The 22,885-nt window shown below is 48.8% G+C and overlaps 1 protein-coding gene across 1 annotated transcript in view; it reads left to right on the top strand.

Moving 5' to 3' along the window:
• LOC118094999 (hydroperoxide isomerase ALOXE3) overlaps positions 1-18,179 on the top strand; it is a 35,167-nt gene extending 16,988 nt beyond the window's left edge. Inside the window, exons 6-14 of the mRNA XM_035135837.2 lie at positions 2,485-2,657; positions 4,883-5,026; positions 6,171-6,374; positions 6,901-6,987; positions 8,547-8,716; positions 11,123-11,244; positions 13,066-13,166; positions 15,199-15,369; positions 17,175-18,179. Coding sequence (XP_034991728.2) covers positions 2,485-2,657; positions 4,883-5,026; positions 6,171-6,374; positions 6,901-6,987; positions 8,547-8,716; positions 11,123-11,244; positions 13,066-13,166; positions 15,199-15,369; positions 17,175-17,354 — 1,352 coding nt within the window. The 3' untranslated portion in view covers positions 17,355-18,179. The remainder of the gene's footprint in view (positions 1-2,484; positions 2,658-4,882; positions 5,027-6,170; positions 6,375-6,900; positions 6,988-8,546; positions 8,717-11,122; positions 11,245-13,065; positions 13,167-15,198; positions 15,370-17,174) is intronic.
• Positions 18,180-22,885: the final 4,706 nt, after the last annotated feature.

Genomic DNA, 22,885 nt, shown 5'->3' on the forward strand with positions numbered 1-22,885 from the left:
TTATTACCTTGGTTCTCAAACTTAATCCGTTCCAGAAGTCCCTTCCAAAACCAAAGCGTTCCAAAACCAAGGCACGCTTTCCCATTGAAAGTAATGCAAAACAGATTAATCCGTTCCAGCCTTTTAAAAACAACCCCTAAAACAGCAATTTAACATGAATTTTACTATCTAACGAGACCTTTGATCCATAAAATGAAAGCAATAATCAATGTACTGTACAGTACTATAAAATAAATAAGACAGTATTGTAGATAATAAAAATTAAACTTTTTAAAAAATTCTTACCTGCCCTGATTATAGTTATTGTTTGGATGGGGGGGGGGGCTTTTATCCATTTCTGCAGCCACACAATCAATCAATCAATCAATCAATCCAATCAATCAGTAGCTGAACTGGGATCCACAGAGTCACAAAAACAAATTAACTGAAAAAGCCTCAAAACAAACAAAAAACCCCGCAAAATAAATAGAGAAAACAAAAGCACCAAATATAAGGTCCAAATATCTCCTTAAAGGTAAAGGTAAAGGGACCCCTGACCATTAGGTCCAGTCGTGACCGACTCTGGGGTTGCGCGCTCATCTCGCATTATTGGCCGAGGGAGCCGGCGTATAGCTTCCAGGTCATGTGGCCAGCATGACAAAGCCGCTTCTGGCAAACCAGAGCAGCCGATGGAAACGCCGTTTACCTTCCCGCTATAGCGTTTCCTATTTATCTACTTGCATTTTGATGTGCTTTCGAACTGCTAGGTTGGCAGGAGCTGGGACCGAGCAACGGGAGCTCACCCCGTCACAGGGATTCAAACCGCCGACCTTCTGATCAGCAAGCCCTAGGCTCAGTGGTTTAACCCACAGCGCCACCTGGGTCCCTAAATATCTCCTTAGAACACTGCAATAGGAAATTGAAGGCTTGAATTACAGTACAATGGGGGGGCGCAAATTAGCAGCGCAACAGGAAACACAGGGGGATGCAAAACGGAGCATGTTCGGCTTCCGAAAAAGGTTGAAAAACACCTACTTCCGGTTTTCCAGCGTTCGGGTTCCACGTTGTTCGTGAACTAAGCTGTTTGAAAACCAAGGTACCAGTCTACAACCTTACAGGCCTTCAAAGTATCCCCCTCTGATACAATGCTCCATTGACAACGTTCGTAGAACTGGCGGAAACTTCTGGAGAAGTCCTCTTTTCGTAGTGCTTTCAGTTCCCTCATCACAGCCGCTTGGACGTGTGGAAATGTTGGGAAATCTCTGCCCTTTCAGTGCACATTTCAGTTTTGGAAAAAGAAAGAAATCCGGTGGGGCCAGATTGGGAGAATATGGAGGGTGGGACAACTCGGTAACCTCAGGAACGATTTCACGCGGAATATGCAATTCTTCCGCCATCATTCGGGCGCACAAACACCGATCCCGCATCAATAAGTCACAAACTCTGTCGACATTTGCCGCCCTTCAGGGAAACGCTTAAAATACATTGTCTTTCGAGTTACAGCTTCATCTCCGTGCACAATTGTGAGCATTTCGTGGGTTTCCGATGCCGGTTGTATCTTCGAATATTTCTCGCTCTCCGGTTTCTGTGACCGTTCACCGAACTTTCCGGTCACACCTTGCACATACATTCCTTTAAATAGATAAAAAAGGAACAGAGCTGAGATTGCATAAAGAGGCCTGGTAGATCAGGCCAAAGGCCTAGCTATGCCCTCATCCTGTGCCCATAGTGGCTTCTTCTTAGAAGTCCCCTGGCAAGTGGCATGAGTTACATAGCTGCCAAGTATCCTGTATCCGCCGGGGAAACCCCTTTTTTCTTACCGTTTCCCGGCGGTCTCCCGTTTAGGTTAAAATCCCGGTATTGTCCCTTAAATCGGCTTCGGCCCGGCGGCCATTTTTCTGGTGCCGCTTTGCCCTTCTATGGGCACCAGAAAATGGCGGCGCCGGCGCCGGAAGTCGCTTCCGCGCATGACCGGAAGTTGTGTGACGCGACTTCCGGTTGCGCTTTGCCCTTCTATGGGCATTAGAAAATGGTGGCGCCGGCGCTGGAAGTCGCTTTTACGTGTTTCCGGTCATGCGCGGAAGCGACTTTCGGCGCTGGCGCCGCCATTTTCTGGTGCCCATAGAAGGGCGAAGCGCCACCGGAAGTTGCGTCACGCAACTTCCGGTCATGCGTGCGCTGCCGATCCCGGATCTTTACGTCCGGATCTTGGCAGGTATGATGAGTTAATAGCCCCTCTCCTGCTTTTGTTTCCCAGAAGGTGTTATTGAAAGGTAGACTGCCTCTAAAGAGGGAGGTTCTATTTAGCCATAATGACTAATAGCCATTGGCAGACCCCCCTCCTCCCTGAATTGTCCAATCCCTTAAAGCTGTCTAATCTGCTATTATTATTATTTATATAATAATAATAATAATAATAATAATAATAAGATTTTTTAAAAAAAAATATGTTAAGCAGTATACAAATTAAATAATCAATAATCAATACTTCTTTCTCTGCCTCAGAGTACGTCACAGAGCACTGGATGGATGACGATTTTTTTGGCTACCAGTATCTGAACGGTGTGAATCCGGTGGTGATCAAGAAATGCCCCGTCATCCCCGATAACTTCCCGGTGACCCCAGAGATGGTGGCTGGAAGCCTGGGGAAATCAACTAGCCTCCAGGAGGAGCTGAAGGTAAACTTGACACTCGTGTTTGATCGTCACAAGAGACTACCTGCCCCCTGCAAAACGGTGGGTGGAACCTTGGATCTGGGAGAGCTGCATTCAAGTCCTGCCTTTTCGCTGTGCGGCCTTGAGCAAGCCTTTCGGGCTCAGTTTTCCCTGGTGTAAGGCAGGAATAATGGTGACCACAGCAAAGTAGCTCAGTTGGTAGAGCATAAGACTCATAATCTCTGGGTCATGGGTTCAAGACCCATGCTGGGCAGAAACAGGGCCGTCTTAACCATATCTCGCGCCCTGGTGCCAAGATCCCTCCGGCGCCCCCCGTGAGTGAGGCGGGCAGGCGGGGAGCTGAGAGGCGTAGAGGAGGCAGCCCCAGGCTCACGCTCCCTGCGCGCCTCCGGAGAGCAGCCTGAAGCCGCTCAAAAACTGAGAGGCGCGGAGGAGGAGGCCCCAGGCTCGCGCTCCCCGTGTGAAGCTCTGGAAGCGCGCAGGGAGTGCGCGCCTGGGGCCGCCGCACCGTGCCTCTCAGCTGTTCAGGCGGTCCCAGGCCAGCGCTCCCCGCGCGCCTCTAGGGAGCGGCCTGAAGCCGCTCATCAGCAGAGGCGCACGGAGGCAGACACCAGCGTTCGCCGCCCCTTCCGTGCCTCTGATGGCCAGGCGCCCTGGCGCCTTGCGCCACCCAGACCGGGCCTAGGGACGGCCCTGGGCAGAACGTTCTTTCATATGTCGTAGACCTGTAAAAGGGTAAAAGAGTATTGGGGGTGGAAATCCATAATGAATTGAAAAAAATGTTTAAAAGTACAACCAGAGTCCTTTCTGTTGGGGATCATTCAGACGGAAATTCCCAGGTGTCAAAAAAGCTTATTTATGTGTGCCACTACTGCGGCCCGTGTTTTGTTAGCCCCAAATTGGAAAATGAGTGAGGTCCCAACTAAAGAAGAATGGCAACTTAAGCCAATGAAATATGCGCAGCTTGCTGACTTTACATATAGAATAAGAGAACAAGAAGAACATTGGAAAACGTTTATTGAATACATGGGGGGAAATGTGTCCACTTGAAAACGTTGGCAGCATTAAGATAAATTCAATAGTGTAAATAAGTTTCGATGGATGTAATAATGGAATACTGAACCGTTTAGTTTTTTTAAAATATGCAGGGATTTATGATATGGGGACCCAGGTGGCGCTGTGGGTTAAACCACAGAGTCAAGGGCTTGCTGATCAGAAGGTCGGCGGTTCGAATCCCTGCAACGGGGTGAGCTCCCGTTGCTCGGTCCCAGCTCCTGCCCACCTAGCAGTTTGAAAGCACATCAAAGTGCAAGTAGATAAATAGGGACCGCTCCGGCGGGAAGGTAAACGGCGTTTCCGTGCGCTGCTCTGGTTCGCCAGAAGCAGCTTTGTCATGCTGGCCACATGACCCGGAAGCTGTCTGCGGACAAACACCGGCTCCCTCGGCCTATAGAGCGAGATGAGCGCCGCAACCCCAGAGTCGGACACGACTGGACCTGATGGTCAGGGGCCCCTTTACCTTTATGATATGCAAAATGAACTGTGGAAAGAGAAGAAGGGAAGTCATTGATATTTTAAGGATGTTTCAATGAGTATTCTAAATTGTAAAACAGAAAAATTAATAAAAATTATATATACAGTCGTACCTCGGTTTACGAACTGCTCGGGTTGCGAACAGTTCGGGTTACGAACGGTGTTCGTAAACCCAGAAGCGGTGCGCGCGCTTTGCGCATGCGTAAAGCGCGAAAATCACGCTTTGCGTATGCGCAGAAGCGGCGCTCAGTTTGCGACCTTTTCGGGTTACGAACTGCGACCCGGAACGGATCGCGTTCGTAACCCGAGGTACTACCGTACTGTATTTTTTTTCGTGTATAAGACTAGGTTTCCCCCCTTTAAAATAATGTCAAAACTTAGGGGGTGTCTTATACATAGATACATCTCCCCCCATTTTCTTAAATCTCCGTCCCCAAAAATAGGTGGGGGTCTTATACATGGGGGCGTCTTATAAACGAAAGAATACAGGTATATACCCACGCTGGGCAAAAAGATTTCTGCATTGCTGGGGGTTGGACTAGATGACCATCAGGGTCCCTCCCAATTCTATGATTCTGCCTACGGTTAGTGGGGGGAAATGCAACATGAATATTTTCACTGTAACAGATAGCTGTAGGATTGATTCATTGCGTCTCGCTCGCCCCGGTCCATTTCTTTCTCCCCCTCTCCCACAGAAAGGAAACATCTTCATCACCGACTACAAGATCCTTGAGGGCATCCCCACCTGCAAACTGAACGGGAAGCGTCAGTATCTGGCAGCCCCCCTCTGCCTGCTGCACCTCAACCCCAAAGGGCAGATGATGCCATTAGCCATTCAGGTAACAGCAGGCTTCTTGCTTGTTGCATCCTGACCCAAAAGCTATCTGCGTGGGACCGGAAGCATTGCAAACGTCCTTGCAGCAGGGGGCTGACTCCCGCCCCTCTCCACCAGATCACCCCTGGGGCACCCCGGCTAGAAGTTGGAAGCCAGCCCAGACACTGGTTCTGAGTTTACACCGTGCTTTTACGTCCTTCGAGCTAGACAGGTCTAACCCGGAGGATTTGCTGGCACCCGTCTGTCTCGGGAGACAATGGAGGAGTGCGATTTTGGGGGTGAAGTCAAACTGTTGGGGAGTTACGGTGCCTGCTGTGGCTGTGGAGATCGATGCGGGAGAGACATGTTTTGTGGCAGCTGGGGCAGAGGAAGGGGTCCAGTTATGGGGTGTCGGGAGGGGCGGTACCTCTTGCTGGGGACATATGGTGCTCCTTCTGGGGTATTTTGTCCAGCTCTGGTCCCCACGCTGCACTCTGCTCTCACCTGTGGCTAATAATAATAATAATAATAATAATAAATATTTTTATTTATACCCTGCCCATCTGGACGGGTATTAAAAACACAATTAAAAACACCAGACATTAAAAACATCCCTAAACAGGGCTGCCTTCAGATGTCTTCTAAACGTCAGATAGTTGTTTATTTCCTTGACATCTGATGGGACGGCGTTCCACAGGCTGGGCGCCACCACCGAGAAGGCCCTCTGCCTGGTTCCTGTAACCTCATTTCTCACAGTGAGGGAACTGCCAGAAGGCCCTCGGAGCTGGACCTCAGCATCTGGGCTGAACAATGGGGTGGAGGCGCTCCTTCAGGCATACAGCGGCTACACCCCAAATAACAGCCTAACCCTGACAGTACAGAAAATAAGGCAGTTTTAAATCATGTAACAATGATGCAAAAATTCATTCTTTGATTACCCAGCCTCCCCCCTAGGTAAGCCCTCTGCTCCCCCATGGAGCTGTTGGCGTCTTCGATTCCTGCATTGCAGTGGGTTGGACTAGATGACCCCTGGGGTCCCTTCCAGCGTTACGATTCTATCATTCCTCCTGCCGCTTGCTGTCCTCCGCGGACAGTTCCCAGCCTTGCAGGTGTCTATAAAACAGGACAACATCCTTTCTGATCTCCTCTCATTGGTTCTTTCCCGGTAGCTTAAACAGACCCCCGGCCCGGAGAACCCCATTTTCTTGCCCACTGACTCCAAGTGGGACTGGACGCTTGCCAAGATCTGGGTGAGAATGTCCAACTTCCACGTCCACGAGGTCAACACCCACCTCCTCGAAGCGCACTTCCATTGTGAGGTCTACAGTATGGCCACCCTTCGCCAGCTGCCAATGTGCCACCCTCTGTACAAGGTAAGGGGTCTTGAGGGGAACGTCTCCCAGCGGGTGGCCAGACATTGGGGCGCACTCTGTGATGGGGGCCTGCTAACATCTGAACAACCTGATGCCTTACTAGTGTTACAAGAAAGGAGATTCCGACTAAACATCAGGAAGAACTTTGACAGTGGAACGGACTCCCTCAGGAGGTGGTGGACTCTCCTTCCTTGGAGGTTTTTAAGCAGAGGCCAGGTGGCCCTCTGCCATAAATGCTTTAGTTGAGATTCCTGCTTTGCAGGGGGTGGACTAGATGACTCTTAGGGGTCCCTTACAACTCTATGATTCTTTGATTTGGGTGTGAATTGGAACAGATGCATAACCTAGCAGAAAATGGCAGAAATATGGCAAAATTTCGTTGTTCCCGCAAGGGGACAATGACAATAAAGATATCTTATCTTAAAAAATCATGAGAACCTGAAATGTTTGCATTTGAGTGTGAGTCAGGAGACACTTCCCTTCGAGTCTTAAACCTGTGTTTCTTCTCCTTCTCTCTTTCTCACAGCTCCTGATACCCCACACCCGTTATACTCTGCACATCAACACCCTTGCCCGTACCAGTCTTATCCAACCAGGAGGGGTATTTGATCAGGTAAGAGAGGTTTGCAACAGGAGGAGAAAGCCCTGGGTCCCGGTCCCACATCAGGTGTCTAGCCAGCGGCCAAAAACACGCACACCCATAAGTTGGGGCCTGGGCTGAGGTGGGCGGCTGGAGCTGGGCTGAGACCCCTTAATGCGTCAGCGTGGGTTTGTGTCCAAAATGATGTCTGTGCGCCATGGCAGTTGAGGGACAGCTGAGGGACTGCTTCCAGTTAGGGGGAATCTGACTTTGTATTTTATTTTAGTTTTAGTTTTTCATTTACGGTATACTTTTCAAATTTATACATTTCATTAGCTTCGCAATCAATTTAACGTTTCAAAGTTTGACTTCCTCCCCCCTCTTTCTGCGGTTCCTTAAATTTATTTTTTAAAATAATCTTCTGCATATCCAAATTCATTTAATTTGCTCCTTTAATTTGTCTACTACTTGAAACATAAACTCTTATGAAACTGCAGGTTATTACAATAATCCTGCCAATGTTTTTATCTGTTTGCAATTTATCTGTAAATAATAATAATAATAATAATAATAATAATAATAATAATAATAATAATTTATTATTTATACCCCACCCATCTGGCTGGGTTTCTCCAGCCACTCTGGGCGGCTTCCAACAGAATATATTAAAATACAATAAGTTATTAAACATTAAAAGCTTCCCTAAACAAGGCTGCCTTCAGATGTCTTCTAAAAGTCTGGTAGTTGTTTTCCTCTTTGACATCTGTTGAGAGGGCGTTCCACAGGGCAGGCGCCACCACCGAGAAGGCCCTCTGCCTGGTTCCCTGTAACTTGGCTTCTCGCAACGAGGGAACCGCCAGAAGGCCCTCGGTGCTGGACCTCAGTGTCTGGGCAGAATGATGGAGGTGGAGACGCTCCTTCAGGTATTCTGGACCGAGGCCATTTAGGGCTTGAAAGGTCAGCACCAACACTTTGAATCATGCTCGGAAACGTACTGGGAAATATTCAATAAACCATTTCCATTCTTTTATATATACAGTGAACACCTCGGTTTATGAATTTTCGGTTTATGAACGCCGCGGACCCATCTGGAACGGATTAATTCACTTTCCATTACTTTTAATGGGAAAGTTCGCTTCAGTTTATGAATGCTTCAGTTGATGAACAGACTTCCGGAAGCAATTACACCCATGTTTCAGTTTATGAACTGAAGTTTAAGTACTCCGCGGACCGTCTGGAACGGATTAATCCACTTTCCATTACTTTCAATGGGAAAGTTCGCTTCAGTTTATGAATGCTTCAGTTTATGAACAGACTTCCGGAACCAATTGTGTTCATAAACCGAGGTACCACTGTATAGAAAAGTTCGTTATCTTGATTTCTTATTCTTCCGGTAACTTCTGCCATTTCCCTGCACATTCCATAAGTTTTTGTATCCGTTCTTCCTTTCCTGGGACTTCTGCTTCTTTCTTTCCACTTTGGGGCAAGTACCATTCTCGCTGCTGTTGTAGCATGCATAAATAAATTTCTGTACAATTCCCCAGAGGGAATCTGCCTTTGTGATCCTTGCATTTCCCCCTGTTGGTCTGCAGGCAACGGCGACGGGACGGGACGGGATGATAAAACTGCTAGCCAAAGGCGTGGAGGCCTCTAGCTACAGCTCCCTCTGCCTCCCAGATGACCTGCAAGAAAGAGGAGTCGCGTCCTTGCCCAATTACTACTACAGGGATGATGGGATGAAGATTTGGAAGGCTATAGAGACGTGAGCCTTTGCGGATTGGGGCCTGGGATCTGGGTACAGAAGGGGCTGGTTGGGTATGCCTGAAGTGTGGAAGTAAATATTCTTGCCGCTCTTCCAAAACCAGAAGAATCTAGGCTGCCAGAGTTGAGACCGTTTCTGGCCACACGGGGTCTTGCACGTTGGAAATCATAGAATCGCAGAGTTGGAAGGGACCCCAAGGGTCATCTAGGCCAACCCCCTGCAAAGCAGGATTCACAACCGAGAATCCCTGACAGGTGGCCACCCAACCACTGTTTAAAAACCTCCAGCGAGGGAGAATCCACCACCTTCTGAGGGAATCTGTTCCACTGTCCGATAATAATAATAATAATAATAATAATTTATTATTTATACCCCGCCCATCTGGCCGGGTTTCCCCAGCCACTCTGGGCGGCTTCCAACAAAACAGAAATTCTAAAATACAGAAATCCATCAAACATTAAAATACAGAAATCCATCAAACATTAAAAGCTTCCCTAAACAGGGCTGCCTTGAGATGCCTTCTAAAGGTCTGGTAATTGTTGTTCTCTTTGACCTCTAGTGGGAGGGCATTCCACAGGGTGGGTGCCACTACCGAGAAGGCCCTCTGCCTGGTTCCCTGTAACTTGGCTTCTCGTAGTGAGGGAACCGCCAGAAGGCCCTCGGAGCTGGACCTGTGTCCGGGCAGAACGATGGGGGTGGAGACGCTCCTTCAGGTATACCGGACCGAGGCCGTTTAGGGCTTTAAAGGTCAACACCAACACTTTGAATTGTGCTCGGAAACGTACTGGGAGCCAATGTAGGTCTTTCAGGACCGGTGTTATGTGGTCTCGGCGGCCGCTCCCAGTCACCAGTCTAGCTGCCGCATTCTGGATTAGTTGTAGTTTCCGGGTCACCTTCAAAGGTAGCCCCACGTAGAGCGCATTGCAGTAGTCCAAGCGAGAGATAACTAGAGCATGCACCACTCTGGAGAGACAGTCAGTGGGCAGGTAGGGACTCAGCCTGCGTACCAGATGGAGCTGATAAACAGCTGTCTTGGACACAGAGTTGACCTGTGCCGATGGCTCTTACAAGCAGGATGTTCTTCCTAATGTAGCAAAATGAGGAAGGTAGGTTCGGAAGCAGCAGAAGCAAGGAGAATATCAGAGAAAAATTGCACGGTTAAGGTTTTTCTGGGTCTGATTTCCCTAAGCAATCTGTCCACTAGCTTTGCCCCCCAAATAAACACTGAAAAGGAGGGAAATGACAGGTGGCCTCGTTCTCTGAGAAGGGAAAGGAAGTAGTTAATTGTGGAAAGCAAATTAGGTATTAAAATCACATTCCTCTCCCCACCCCCCCAAACACACACCTTTTTAGATTTGTTTCGACTAGTTCAGTTTAAGTGATTGCCTTCAGCAAAAGCTGGAAATTAGATCTGCTCTTAATTAAGGATCAAGGGTGATGATTAAGATGAGAGCAAGTGTTAGGCTTGAAACAATGCCATGACCTCCAGCCAATTTGAAAGGAATCTCTGTTAAAGCTTTTTCCCTGACATGGTCTGGGAGAAACTTTTGCGAGAAGGTGCTCTGGGTGAGGGAAAAGCTCAGTCAGTAGAGCACGAGACCCTTAAGCTCAGGATTGTGGGTACAAGCCCCACGTTGGGTGAAAGATTCCTGGATTGCAGGGGGTTGGATTAGAGGACCCTCGTGAACCATTCCAACTCTACAATTTTCAGATTTTCTGACGCTCTCTTAGGGCGCCCCTGTTGCCGCTTGTTTCCCCTACTGCCAGGGTCCCAGTCATAGCTGCCAAGTTCCGGATTGAAAAATCCAGGACCAGCAGCGGCGCAGCACCGGAAGTTGCTTCTACGCGACTTCCGGACATGGGTAGAAGCAACTTCGGGTGCCGCTCTGCCCATTTCCAAAATGGCCGCGGCGCCAGAAGTCGCTTCTATGCATGTCCAAAAGTGCGTAGAAGTGACTTCCGGCGCCGCTCTGCCCATTTCCAAAATGTCCGCAGCGCCAGAAGTCGCTTCTACGCACTTCCGGACATAGAAGCGACTTCTGGCGCTGCGGACATTTTGGAAATGGGCAGAGTGGCACCAGAAACATGGCCGCCGGTAGGAGCTGCTATCCGGGGGATTTACGGGAGATAAATCCATTCAGGAGACGAGCGGGAAACGGTAAGAAAATACAGGGGTTTCCCGGGCAAAACGGGGTACTTGGCAGCTATGGTCCCAGTGCCTCTAAAATGCACATGAAAGACAGAAAATCAACAGGTGGAGCTTTTCTCAGCCCACACTTCTGCTTGTCCCCCAAGAAAACCAACTCTTTACTGTTGAATCAGAGCATGTGTCAAATTCCCATTAGGCTTTCGCCGATTTCCTTCCATGAGCAGGTTTGTGAATATCTTGATTCTTCCGCTTTCCAGGTTTGTCTCTGGAATCGTCGGTCTCTACTACAAATCTGACGCATCTGTGAAGGACGACCCCGAACTGCAAGCCTGGGTTCACGAGATCTTCACTGAAGCGTTCCTGGGCAGGGCGGCATCAGGTAACCCTCCTCCCCGTTGCCTCTGTGTCCAACTAGTTCATGGTCCCTTTGCCGGGCAAGAAAAGGACAACGGTCCAGGAAGCCGGGCCTGAAACAGGAAGTGCCTCGCAAGCCCCAAAGGGTGATTGCCATGGGCACCCCCCCAGTTGTTCCCCCAGGTCTTCCTGGCGAAGGAAGGGGGAGAAGGAACTTTGTGGTTGCTGTTATAAGAAAAAGCCCGCTCCTTTTCCCTTAATGGGGTACCCGAGAGCCCGTAGAGAGTCCTTACCTAGGTTCTCTATCAGTAGGAGAAAATAACAGAGGCCAGCCAGAGAATATTGAAAAGCAAAGCAGTTAGTAAGCCTGATCTTGATTCAATAAACTGTTGCAACAGGGTCCTCACTCCCCACACACAGGAGGGAGGAGAACCCTGAACAATGGTGTGGAAGCCCTTATATAGACTCTTGAAATTGCCCACCCTGTAGCCCAAGACCACCACCCTCCCCAAAACATCATACATACATGACAGAAGGGGCGGTCTACAGCAGAATCCTGTCTGGCAGGAAACCTGTTAATGGGTTTACCTGGACAGCCTGGCCATTCTTTTGTGATTATAAATAGTTAATTCCTGAGTCAAGGTCACAGGCACACCCTAGGTAAAGGTAAAGAGACCCCTAACCATTAAGTCCAGTCACGGATGACTCTGGGGTTGTGGCGCTCATCTCGCGTTATTGGCTGAGGGAGCCGGCGTACAGCTTCCAGGTCATGTGGCCAGCATGACTAAGCCGCTTCTGGTGAACCAGAGCAGCGCACGGAAACACCGTTTACCTTCCCGCCGGAGCGGTACCTATTTATCTACTTGCACTTTGACGTGCTTTCGAACTGCTAGGTTGGCAGGAGCAGGGACTGAGCAACAGGAGCTCACCCCGTCGCGGGGATTCGAACCGCCGACCTTCTGATCGGCAAGCCCTAGGCTCTGTGGTTTAGACCACAGCGCCACCCTATTCGTACCCAAACGTGCCCTTAAGGCAGGATTTGTGAGCACAGTGACAATGGGGAGGTTTTTTCCCTTTTCCATCCAAACTGCAGAGGAATATTTGAGGTCACTGGAAGAGTCAGAATGGCTTTAGGACTTTTCCCCTGTACTGTTTCAGACATATGGTTTATATATTTATGCATGTGCTTGCCTGGCACATTTATGAACATTTATTTTATATCTTAGACCTTATAATTCTTATAAAAGGTAAAGGGGCCCCTGACCATCAGGTCCAGTCGTGTCCGACTCTGGGGTTGCGGCGCTCATCTCGCTCTATAGGCCAAGGGAGCCGGCGTTTGTCCTCAGACAGCTTCCGGGTCATGTGGCCAGCATGACAAAGCCGCTTCTGGCGAACCAGAGCAGCACATGGAAACGCTGTTTACCTTCCCGCCAGAGCGGTCCCTATTTCTCTACTTGCACTTGGATGTGCTTTCGAACTGCTAGGTGGGCAGGAGCTGGGACCGAGCAACGGGAGCTCACCCTGTTGCAGGGATTCGAACCGCCAACCTTCTGATCAGCAAGCCCTAGGCTCTGTGGTTTAACCCACAGCGCCACCTGGGTCCCTTATAACCTGGGTCCTGTTATAATTCTTATAACAGTTGCCAAACAGTTACAGGGCTTTGCTTTGAAGGCATCACCACCTACAAACTTCCCCTCCCTCCCTTTCATCCCCTTTCCTCTCCCACAATCCCCTCTGCTCCATCACATCTCTAACCATCAACAGAACTGCCCACACACCATCAATATAGGACACGGCTTCATGTTGCAGAGCGGGGGAAAGCTAAACTTCCTGTCCGTCCCAACAGGTGTTCCTTCCACCTTGGAAACCAGAGCTGAGCTCATCAAGTTCCTCACCATGGTCATCTTCTGCTCCTCCGCAAGGCATGCGGCTGTCAATAGCGGACAGGTACGTGGCCTCATCCGGTCCTCTTTCTCCCCATCCCTTTCCTTAAACCCAACTCCGTATTGGACTGTGTCTGTTTCCCAGTGGTATGTCCACCGCAAGGGGGAGAGGCAAAATTTCAAGGAACTGCAAGAGGATGCCTGTCACGGCATGTTAGACTCTTTTTTTTGGGGGGGGGGTTCTACTAACCCCACATAATTTCAGGTTAGCAGGGGCATAGCTGCCAAGTCTCCTGTTTTTCGCGGGAAACCTCCGTTTTTAAAGCCGTTTCCCGCTGGCAGCCTGGATTTTTAAAAACCCCTGTAAATCCGCTGGAATTCTTACCGGCCAGGGGGAGCTCCTTCTGTGTATGTTTCTGGCGCTGTGGACATTTTGGAAATGGGCAGAGCGGCACTGGAAGTGCGTAGAAGCGACTTCCGGCGCTGCTGATCCTGTATTTTGTAACAGGAGACTTGGCAGCTATGAGCAGAGGGCACCCAACACTGCCTGGGAATCTGTAGAACCCCCACCCCACCCCACCCAAACCCCAAAAGGAAATGCATAGCTCCCCAGCCGAAAAAATGGATTTTTTTTGTTTTTTCCCAGTTTATTCTGGCACGGCGGCCATTTTGGAACTGGGCAGAGCATGCTCAGAAGCGACTTTTGATGCTGCTCTGCCCAGTTCCAAAATGGCTGCAGCGCGACTTCTGGTGCGGCAGCCATTTTGGAACTGGTCACAGCAGCATCAAAAGTCACTTCTGAGCATGCTCCGCCCAGTTCCAAAATGGCCGCCATGCTACTTCTGGTATGCTACTTTCGGTCCGGTCCCTTATTTTTCAGAGAGGAACTTGGCAGGTATGGAAATGTGATTTTTTAAAATGGATAATGTCATTTTTGGGTTTGGTCCAAGAGATCACTACCTCCACCTCAGTAGCCATCATGCAAAGTTAGGAAACGACATCTCAAAAGGTGACCAACCCCTCACTAATGGGTGAAGTCACACCACAATTGTGCTTCGCTCCACCATCTTGATTGGCAGCAGCCAGCATCAAAACATCAGTGAAGACCACTGCTCCTACCTCAGGAAACCCTCATGCCAAGTTGGGTGACCAACGGTGGAGGAAGGCTCTCGGGGACCTGGGCCGGCGTGCCATGGGGTGGGGCGCGTAGCCCATAGAGACGGGGTGGGGCGCACAGTGCCCTTAGGGACGGGATAAGGTAAGCCACGGGGCCTCGGCCGCCCTACAGCTGGGGGGAGGCAGTGGGCGGACAGCGTGGAGCCTGCGGGTGCCGAGACACGTGGTTTATGCACGCTGCAAGCCCCGCAGTGAGTGCCGCCCGCCATTTTGTCACACACACCCTGTCAGGGTGGCACCCAGGGTAGACCGCACCCCCCACCCTTCCCACGCCCCTGTTGCCAACCATAGCTGCCAAGTCTCCCGTATTCCCCGGGAAATCCCCATTTTTCCAGCTGTTCCTAGCTGAAAAAACGGAATTTTTTTTGTTTTTCCCCGGTTTATTCTGGCGCGGCGGCCATTTTGGAACTGGGCGGAGCATGCTTAGAAGCGACTTTTGATGCTGCTCTGCCCAGTTCCAAAATGGCTGCAGTGCGACTTCTGGCGCGGCGGCCATTTTGGAACTGGGCAAAGCAGCATCAAAAGTCACTTCTGAGCATGCTCCGCCCAGTTCCAAAATGGCAGCAGCGCTACTTCTGGTCTGCTACTTCCGGCCCGGTCCCTTATTTCTCCGACAGCAACTTGGCAGGTATGTTGGCAACCGTATCTCGAGAAGCAGATGAACCCTTAGAAAACAAACAACCATTTCCCAAAACATATAGTAGATTCTGCCCGAGACATCGTTTTGCCCTCTGAAGAAATGGGTCCACAACCAGACCAGGCTGGCTAAAACACCCCCACAACCAGTCCCTGTGACACACGACAAATTCCCACACCGATTCTTTTATCATTGGGTTTCCCACCTGCTCTCGCCTGGACTCTACCTGTTTTCTCCCACCTCCTTGACGGTGCCATTTCTCCCCCCCCCCCCCGCGCAACAGTTTGATTTCGCCGCCTGGATGCCCAACACGCCGGCCACCTTGCGCCAGCCCCCGCCCAAGGTGAAGGGCTCCGCGACTTTGGAGAGCATCTTGGCCACGCTTCCCGAAGTCAACTCCTCCTGCGCTCTGCTGACGCTGCTCTCCATCGTGAGCTACGAGCCGGGAGACCTGGTGAGTGTGCTGGGGGCAGAGCGAAGGGAAAGGAGAAGCAGGGAGCGGCAGAGATAAAATGCAGTGGTTAAATGTTTTTAAATAAAGGAATCAGAGTCTGCAAAGCTAAATTAGACGGCCGACGTAGATAAGCAATGTTTGAAATGGGACTTCCATGCTAGAGCTAAGGCATTGCCGCACAGGGCTGGAAGTGGAATTATCATGGCAGTTCCATGTTCCCCCTGGTATAATGCTACACAGAATTTCACAGTTAGAAGGGAACCCAGTCCAACCCCCCCCGCAATGCAGGGACATTATCCAACAACGCCTATCCCAGTGGCCATGACCTTGCTATATCTCCTCACCAGTAAGTCATGTTAAAGGGGTGCAGGGCCAGATTTAGGCTTGATGAGGCCCTAAGCTACTGAAGGTAATGGGGCCCTTTCTATGTCCAGCTGTCCTTTGTCAACAACAAATTGCCGCTGTTTTTTGTGTTGAATATATGCTATATGGTCATTTGTGGACCTAATAGGTATCTCAAGACATTTGCACATAACAAAATATGCATTTTATCAAAATAATTGTTGAACTGAAATACAATTAAGAAGTATATTAATAGTGAAATAATGATTAAGCTCTAATTTAAAATGATTTTTTATTCAAAGCAAACTTAATAGTGCAAACACATTGGCATTTGGCAATAACAAAAGTTCCTTTAGAAACACAATTTACAAAGACACATAACCTAGTCTCTAGATTGAAACTTGCTATAAGTATAACATGAAATAATAATAGGTGTAAACATATGATGCAAACCATGTACTAATAATTATAAATAGTAGAATGTAAAGGTAAAGGTAAAGGTACCCCTGACCATTAGGTCCAGTCATGGACGACCCTGGGGTTGCACACTCATCTCGCTCTATAGACCGAGGGAGCCGGTGTTTGTCCGCAGACAGCTTCCGGGTCATGTGGCCAGCATGACTAAGCCGCTTCTGGCAAACAAGAAACACCATTTCTGTATGTAGGTTTTATTTTATTTTTGTTTTTTTATCTTATATTTTGGAAATGTACATCCAGGGGTTTTTTCCCTTTAATTTTTTGGGGGGGCCTCAAGAGAGTGGGGCCCTAAGCTATAGCTTGTTTAGCTTTTACGTAAATCCAGCACTGAAGGGGGTGACATATAGAGAGAAAGGGGGATGACAGAAAGCCTGTTCACATGGTGGACTGAACACAGGTCAGCTGTCTCCACGCATGTTTGTGTGCCCACAATGACAATGTGTTTGTCATTGGTATGAGCTTTCATGTGCATGCACACTTCTTCAGATACCTGAATGGGATGCGGGTGGCACCGCGGGTTAAACCTTGCTGATCAGAAGGTCGGCAGTTCGAATCCCTGCGATGGGGTAAGCTCCCGTTGCTCGGTCCCAGCTCCTGCCAACCTAGCAGTTCGACCTGGAAGCTGTACGCCAGCTCCCTCAGCCAATAACGCAAGATGAGCGTCGCAACCCGAGTCGGTCACGACTGGACCTAATGCTCAGGGGTCCCTTTACCTTTAAGGTGCTACTGGAAGGATTTTTTTTTATTTTGTTTCAAAAACAGAGCAGGTTGCAGCCACATCTTTGCTTCACCCCCTGCCCCCTGCCAATATGTGGCCCTGGGCAAACTAACTTTGGGGCAGTGTGGCCCTTGAGTGGAAAAAAAGGTTGCCTCCCTTTTTTCTTTTGGACCAGTGTGGTCAATACTGTGTTAGCTGAGCCAAGGGTCCAGGTAAGGCCTGCCTGTCATGTTCCTGGTAATATGTACTCCACAATTTTTTCTCTCAGAGACCCCTGGGCTACTACCCTGAGGAACATTTCACAGAGGAAGCACCGAGGAAGCTTATCGCTGCCTTCCAGGAACGCCTGGCCGAGATCTCGAAGGAAATCGAGGCCAGGAACAAGGAACTGCCCATCGGGTACCTCTACATGAATCCTACCGAAGCCCAGAACAGTGTCTCCATATAACTTCCTCTCTCACGCACCTTTCACAAGCTGGAAAAGGGCTTCCCTCATGACTGCTGACTTGGAAGGCTGGAGCAGGAAGCCAAACATCTGCAGTCTGGGGAAAAAAAAGACTTGAGAGCTGCTTAATTTGCAATTTGCGGATTTCGCAAAAGGGGGTGGTTGTTGAGCTGCAGGGGTGCCCGTGCAGGTGTCAAAGCAGGTGTAGGTGATATCAATGAAAGGTTTTGCAAAAGGTGGTACAGGCCACGAAATCTGTGCTCTTTGATTCCTGGAAGCCGAGCCCAGGTTGGTTCTGAACATTTCCTTCAAACATTTCCCAGTTTTGTTTCATGAGGGCTAGGCGCTTTTTAGGCAAATGTAGAAGTCTCCTGGGTCAGCACAACATTCCGCCCGGCACAGAGCGGCCCTCCAGATGTTTTGGCCTACAACTCCCATGATCCCTAGCTAGCAGGACCAGTGGTTGGGGAAGATGGGAATTGTAGCCCAAAACATCTGGAGGGCAGCAGGTTTGACATGCCTGAAACTCTCTGCCCCTTCCTGCAGCCTTCACATTTTGGCGTGCTTTTATTTTTCTTTAGGGTGGGCTTAATTCCTTGATGTCCTTTTAAAAAAATTCCACATGTCTGCTTACAGAGATGTGGGGGAGAGGCAGGGGGAGAAACAAGATGGAAAACTTGGAAAAAATGGAAAGATGGAAAAAATATTCTAGTGTTACAAAGTTTTCATTTCGATTGATCTGTTTCCGCTCCTTCATCTGCTTGTTTTGCCTGCAGGAATGCACAGTTCTAACGTGGCTTTGTGCTAATAAACATGTCAAGATGCTAATGTGCCTTTTGGAATGGTGCCTATGATACAAGTTTCACAAAATAAAGACTTCACAGGAAGGATGCTCAACCCTTTTCCTAGGATGCCCAAATCACAGTGCCTCCTTCTCTGCTGTCTGCCCTTGACCTTGCACCAAAGGTTCCCTCTGTGGGCAGCCTGAGATGGGGCCTAGGGGGGTGGGGCTTCTCTGAATCATCAGTGGGTATAGAGAAAAAAAAATGATTTTGTTTGCATTTTGATGAGAAGCCACCTCCTCCAAACTTATCGAGCCACTACGCCAAACCGAAACACATTTAGCCTTTGAAATTTGCACCTCTCCAAATTTTGCAAGGCAGTTCTCCAGCAAGAACAAAAAATGTTTATTTTAGGGGAAAGTGTAGATCTCTCCGAAAACAGCATGCAAACATGTGTTACATTGGAGGGAATGGCTTTGCAAAAATATGCATACTGTGAGGGACAACCCCTGTGACACATACAGTCGTACCTCGGAATCCATTCCGGAAGTCTGTTCGACTCCCAAAACATTCAGAAACCAAAGCACAGCTTCTGATTGGCTGCAGGAAGTTCCTGCAGCCAACCGGAAGCCGCGGAAGCCCTGTTGGACGTTCGGCTTCCGAAAGAACGTTCGCAAACCAGAATACTTGCTTCTGGGTTTGCGGCGTTCGGAAGACAAAACGTTCGAGAGCTAAGCTGTTTGAAAACCAAGATACGACTGTATTAGTTTTTTTAAAAAATGCATGTATTAGGAGAAATTAACACTAAGATGCTGGCAAATTTTCCTGCGAATTAAAAACAATATCAAATTGCTGCAGAACTGAAATTAAGATTGAGGAATTGGGAGACCTGTCATTGACAGATGAACAGCCATCCCCAATCACCTTGGCGGTCCCAGACTAAGATGCTGAATTTGTTCAAGGTCCATGTTGGTTGGAAGAGGAGGAATACAAAAGGTCCTTTGGGCTGATCAGGAAAGGAAAATCAGGGGAGGCAAAAGGAGGGATTTCTGCACACAACTCGCCATCAGCTGATGGAATCCAATGCCCACAATGACGCGATGGGCAGTAGTCTTGATGGATTTAACTAGGAATTTGGTAAACCCACAGAGAATTAGCCTATCCTATATATGTTTGTCCAGTTATACCAGCCACACAGGCCCTCCGGGTTGAGAGCAAGGGGCTGCTACAGTTTCCTGCATTGCATGAGAAAGTCCCGGATTTGAATTCCCAGCATCTCCAGCTAGGTCTGGGAGAGACCCCAGCCTGGAAAAATTCTGGAGATTTTTGCAGGGATCCAGGTGGCGCTGTGGTTAAACCACTGAGCCTAGGGCTTGCTGATCAGAAGGTCGGCGGTTCGAATCCCTGTGACGGGGTGAGCTCCCGTTGCTTGGTCCCAGCTCCTGCCAACCTAGCAGTTCGAAAGCACGTCAAAATGCAAGTAGATAAATAGGAACCGCTACAGCGGGAAGGTAAACGGCATTTCCATGTGCTGCTCTGGTTTGCCAGAAGCGGCTTTGTCATGCTGGCCACATGACCTGGAAGCTATACGCCGGCTCCCTCGGCCAATAATGCGAGATGAGTGCGCAACCCCAGAGACGGTCACGACTGGACCTAATGGTCAGGGGTCCCTTTACCTTTACCTAGTGTAGGCAATACTGAGCCAGATGGATCAGGGGTCTAGTCAGTGTAAAGCAGTTTCCTATGGTCTTAGGCCATCTTCTCGAGGAAGAACCACAGCTCAGAGGTGGAACATCTCCTTTACCTTCAGAAATGTTCCAGGTTCAAATTTCCAGAATCTCCAGGCAGGGCTGGGAGAGAGACTCCCAGTCTGAGGTGCTGAGGACAACCTGCCAGTCATTGTAGATGTTGCCAATCTGGATTGACAAATAGTCCCTCTCAAATAAGGAATCTGCAAAGAGTCAAAGCTCAGAGGGTACGAAGAGCAGGCCTGAAGTGTGGAAATCACTAAGATTATGACCCCTCTCCAAGAAACCGCAGCAACAACAGCCCTGCGGTGTTCAAAACCTGCCCCCACCAGGCAAGACCATTCTCGTGGGAGAGGGGGAGGTTAATGGGATTGTTCAATGGGATCTAATCCATCCTCTCCAAACTCCTAAATCTCCTAATCTCCTAAATGGTTTAGAAGTGCATAGACTTTACACACATCTTAGGAAGCCAATGGTTCCGATGACATATAATTAATGCAGATCCGCAACTTGCTCACACAACACACTCAGCTCGAACCTGTCACTAGTTGTTCTTCTTTAGTCGTGTCCGACTCTTCGTGACCCCATGGACCAGAGCACGCCAGACACTCCTGTCTTCCACTGCCTCCCGCAGTTTGGTCAGACTCATGTTGGTGGCTTCGAGAACACTGTCCAACCATCTCATCCTCTGTCGTCCCCTTCTCCTTGTGCCTTCACCCCAATTCCTTTGGGGATCGATAGCTTTCCCACAGACATTGCCTTCGTCTTGATGGTGATAACCTCTGAATGGAGCAGAGGTCAACAAATAGGGATTTAGCCCTGCTGGAGAAATGGGGCATTCCTTTTCAGGGGCAGTATATCGGAGAAGGGCCGTGGATCAGTGGGAGAGCACTTCCTGAGGGCCGCATGCCAACAGCGGGGGGTGGGGGTGGCAGAGCCAAAGAATGGACATTGTACCTTTGTGCAGTAAAATGTGCCACTAGCTTCTACACACAGAGATATGTAGTTGTAGTTGTTTGCATATATTGCACATATTATTATTATTATTATTTCAATTTATATACAGTACTGCCCTATGCCCACAGGTCTCAGGGGCAGTTCACAGACTAAAATCAGAATATAAAACCACAAAATGCACAATCAAAATAAAAACAACACCCCAATAATGACATATTGAAGGAGCGTCTCCTCCCCCATCGTTCTGCCCGGACACTGAGGTCCAGCGCCGAGGCCCTTCTGGCGGTTCCCTCGCTACGAGAAGCTAAGTTACAGGGAACCAGGCAGAGGGCCTTCTCGGTAGTGGCACCCGCCCTGTGGAACGCCCTCCCACCAGAGGTCAAAGAGAACAACAATTACCAGACCTTTAGAAGGCATCTCAAGGCAGCCCTGTTTAGGGAAGCTTTTAATGTTTAATGGAATTCTTTATTTTAATATTTTGTTGGAAGCCGCCCAGAGTGGCTGGGGGAACCCGGCCAGATGGGCGGGGTATAAATAAAAAATTATTATTATTATTATTATTATTATTATTATTATTATTATTTTATACTACTTATTTTTTAATGTGCTTTTTATTTTTATTTTTATTTGTTCAAGTGAAATACTTTCAATATTTTGAAATGTGGGTACCAGTTGCCGGGAATCAGAAGTGGGCAGGGCACAGCTGTTGCCTTCTGGATCTGACCAGGTTGGGTTTCTCATTGGGGTACCTGGTTGGCTGCAGTGAGAAAAGGATGCTGGGCTAGCTGGGCCTTCTTTGGTCTGATCCAGTTCTTCTTGAGTTATTGTGGATGGTGGAGAAAGAAGAATTTAGAAGGCTGGGAGTCATTTGGCAAAGGCTCGTTCTTTCATAGGGAGGCCTGCTCTGTTTTAAGATGAACCGGATCTCCGAAGCAAAAGGCTGGGAGGCCTCAGGCCTCAGGCCAGCATGGAGGCGGCAACAACCAGCTGAGGGAGGAAAGCTGCCAGATTATGAGAGAGAGAGAGAGATGGGGAAAGAAAGAAAGAAAGAAAGAAAGAAAGAAAGAAAGAAAGAAAGAAAGAAAGAAAGAAAGAAAGAAAGAAAGAAAGAAAGAAAGAAAGAAATGTTTGCTATGCGTTCCACAGGGCGGGCACCACCACCGAGAAGGCCCTCTGCCTGGTTCCCTGTAACCTCACTTCTCGCAACGAGGGAACCGCCAGAAGGCCCTCAGAGCTGGTGTCCGGGCTGAACGATGGAGGTGGAGACGCTGGCCCAGTAATACTGGGCCGAGGCTGTCACTGCTTCTAACTCTGCAGGCAACCCACAATTTGCACGGGGCAGGGGGCATTCTGGGTCACTGCACACTTGCGTGAAATAGTGTGAAATTGAAACACCCCATCCTGCCCTTTTAGTGACGTTTTTTATGACATTTCCAGGTCACTTCTGGGTTTAGCGATTGTGCACAGATCTATTGCACCTAAAGCGGGGGAAGCTTGGCTTTATCTGTTGAGAGAGGGGCCCCACCCATTTGCCATCTTGCGCAGAGTCCTTCTTTGGAGGTCTTTAAGCAGAGGCTTGACAGGCATATGTCAAGAATGCTTTGATGGTGTTTCCTGCTTGGCAGGGGGTTGGACTGGATGGCCCTTGTGGTCTCTTCCAACTCTGATTCTATGATCCTTTGTTCTCTTAATGGCCCATCACCTGGCACTTGGCCAAATGTTAGCCACTTGTTAGCCAAATGTTAGCCACTTGTTCGATCAAGGAATTAAGAGTTGCCTGGTGCATATCTTAACACTCCCGACTTTGATTTAATTCTAACACTAGCTGAATCCAGGGATTATAGGAGTCCAGCACGCACAAACTCAAAAAAATATTGCAGGAAATTGAACATCATGTTAAACAGAAGATCCTTTACTCCATTTTTATACTATCTTGTGCTTTTTAAAAAAATGTTGCATGAATCCTGAATCCTGTTCAAGGAGGGAAGAGGGTCTGTTTATATTCATTCAATTGATATTATTTTTGTAACACAGTTTGGGAGGGAAA

This window comes from Zootoca vivipara, chromosome 13, assembly GCF_963506605.1.
Source record: "Zootoca vivipara chromosome 13, rZooViv1.1, whole genome shotgun sequence".
Taxonomy (NCBI): domain Eukaryota; kingdom Metazoa; phylum Chordata; class Lepidosauria; order Squamata; family Lacertidae; genus Zootoca; species Zootoca vivipara.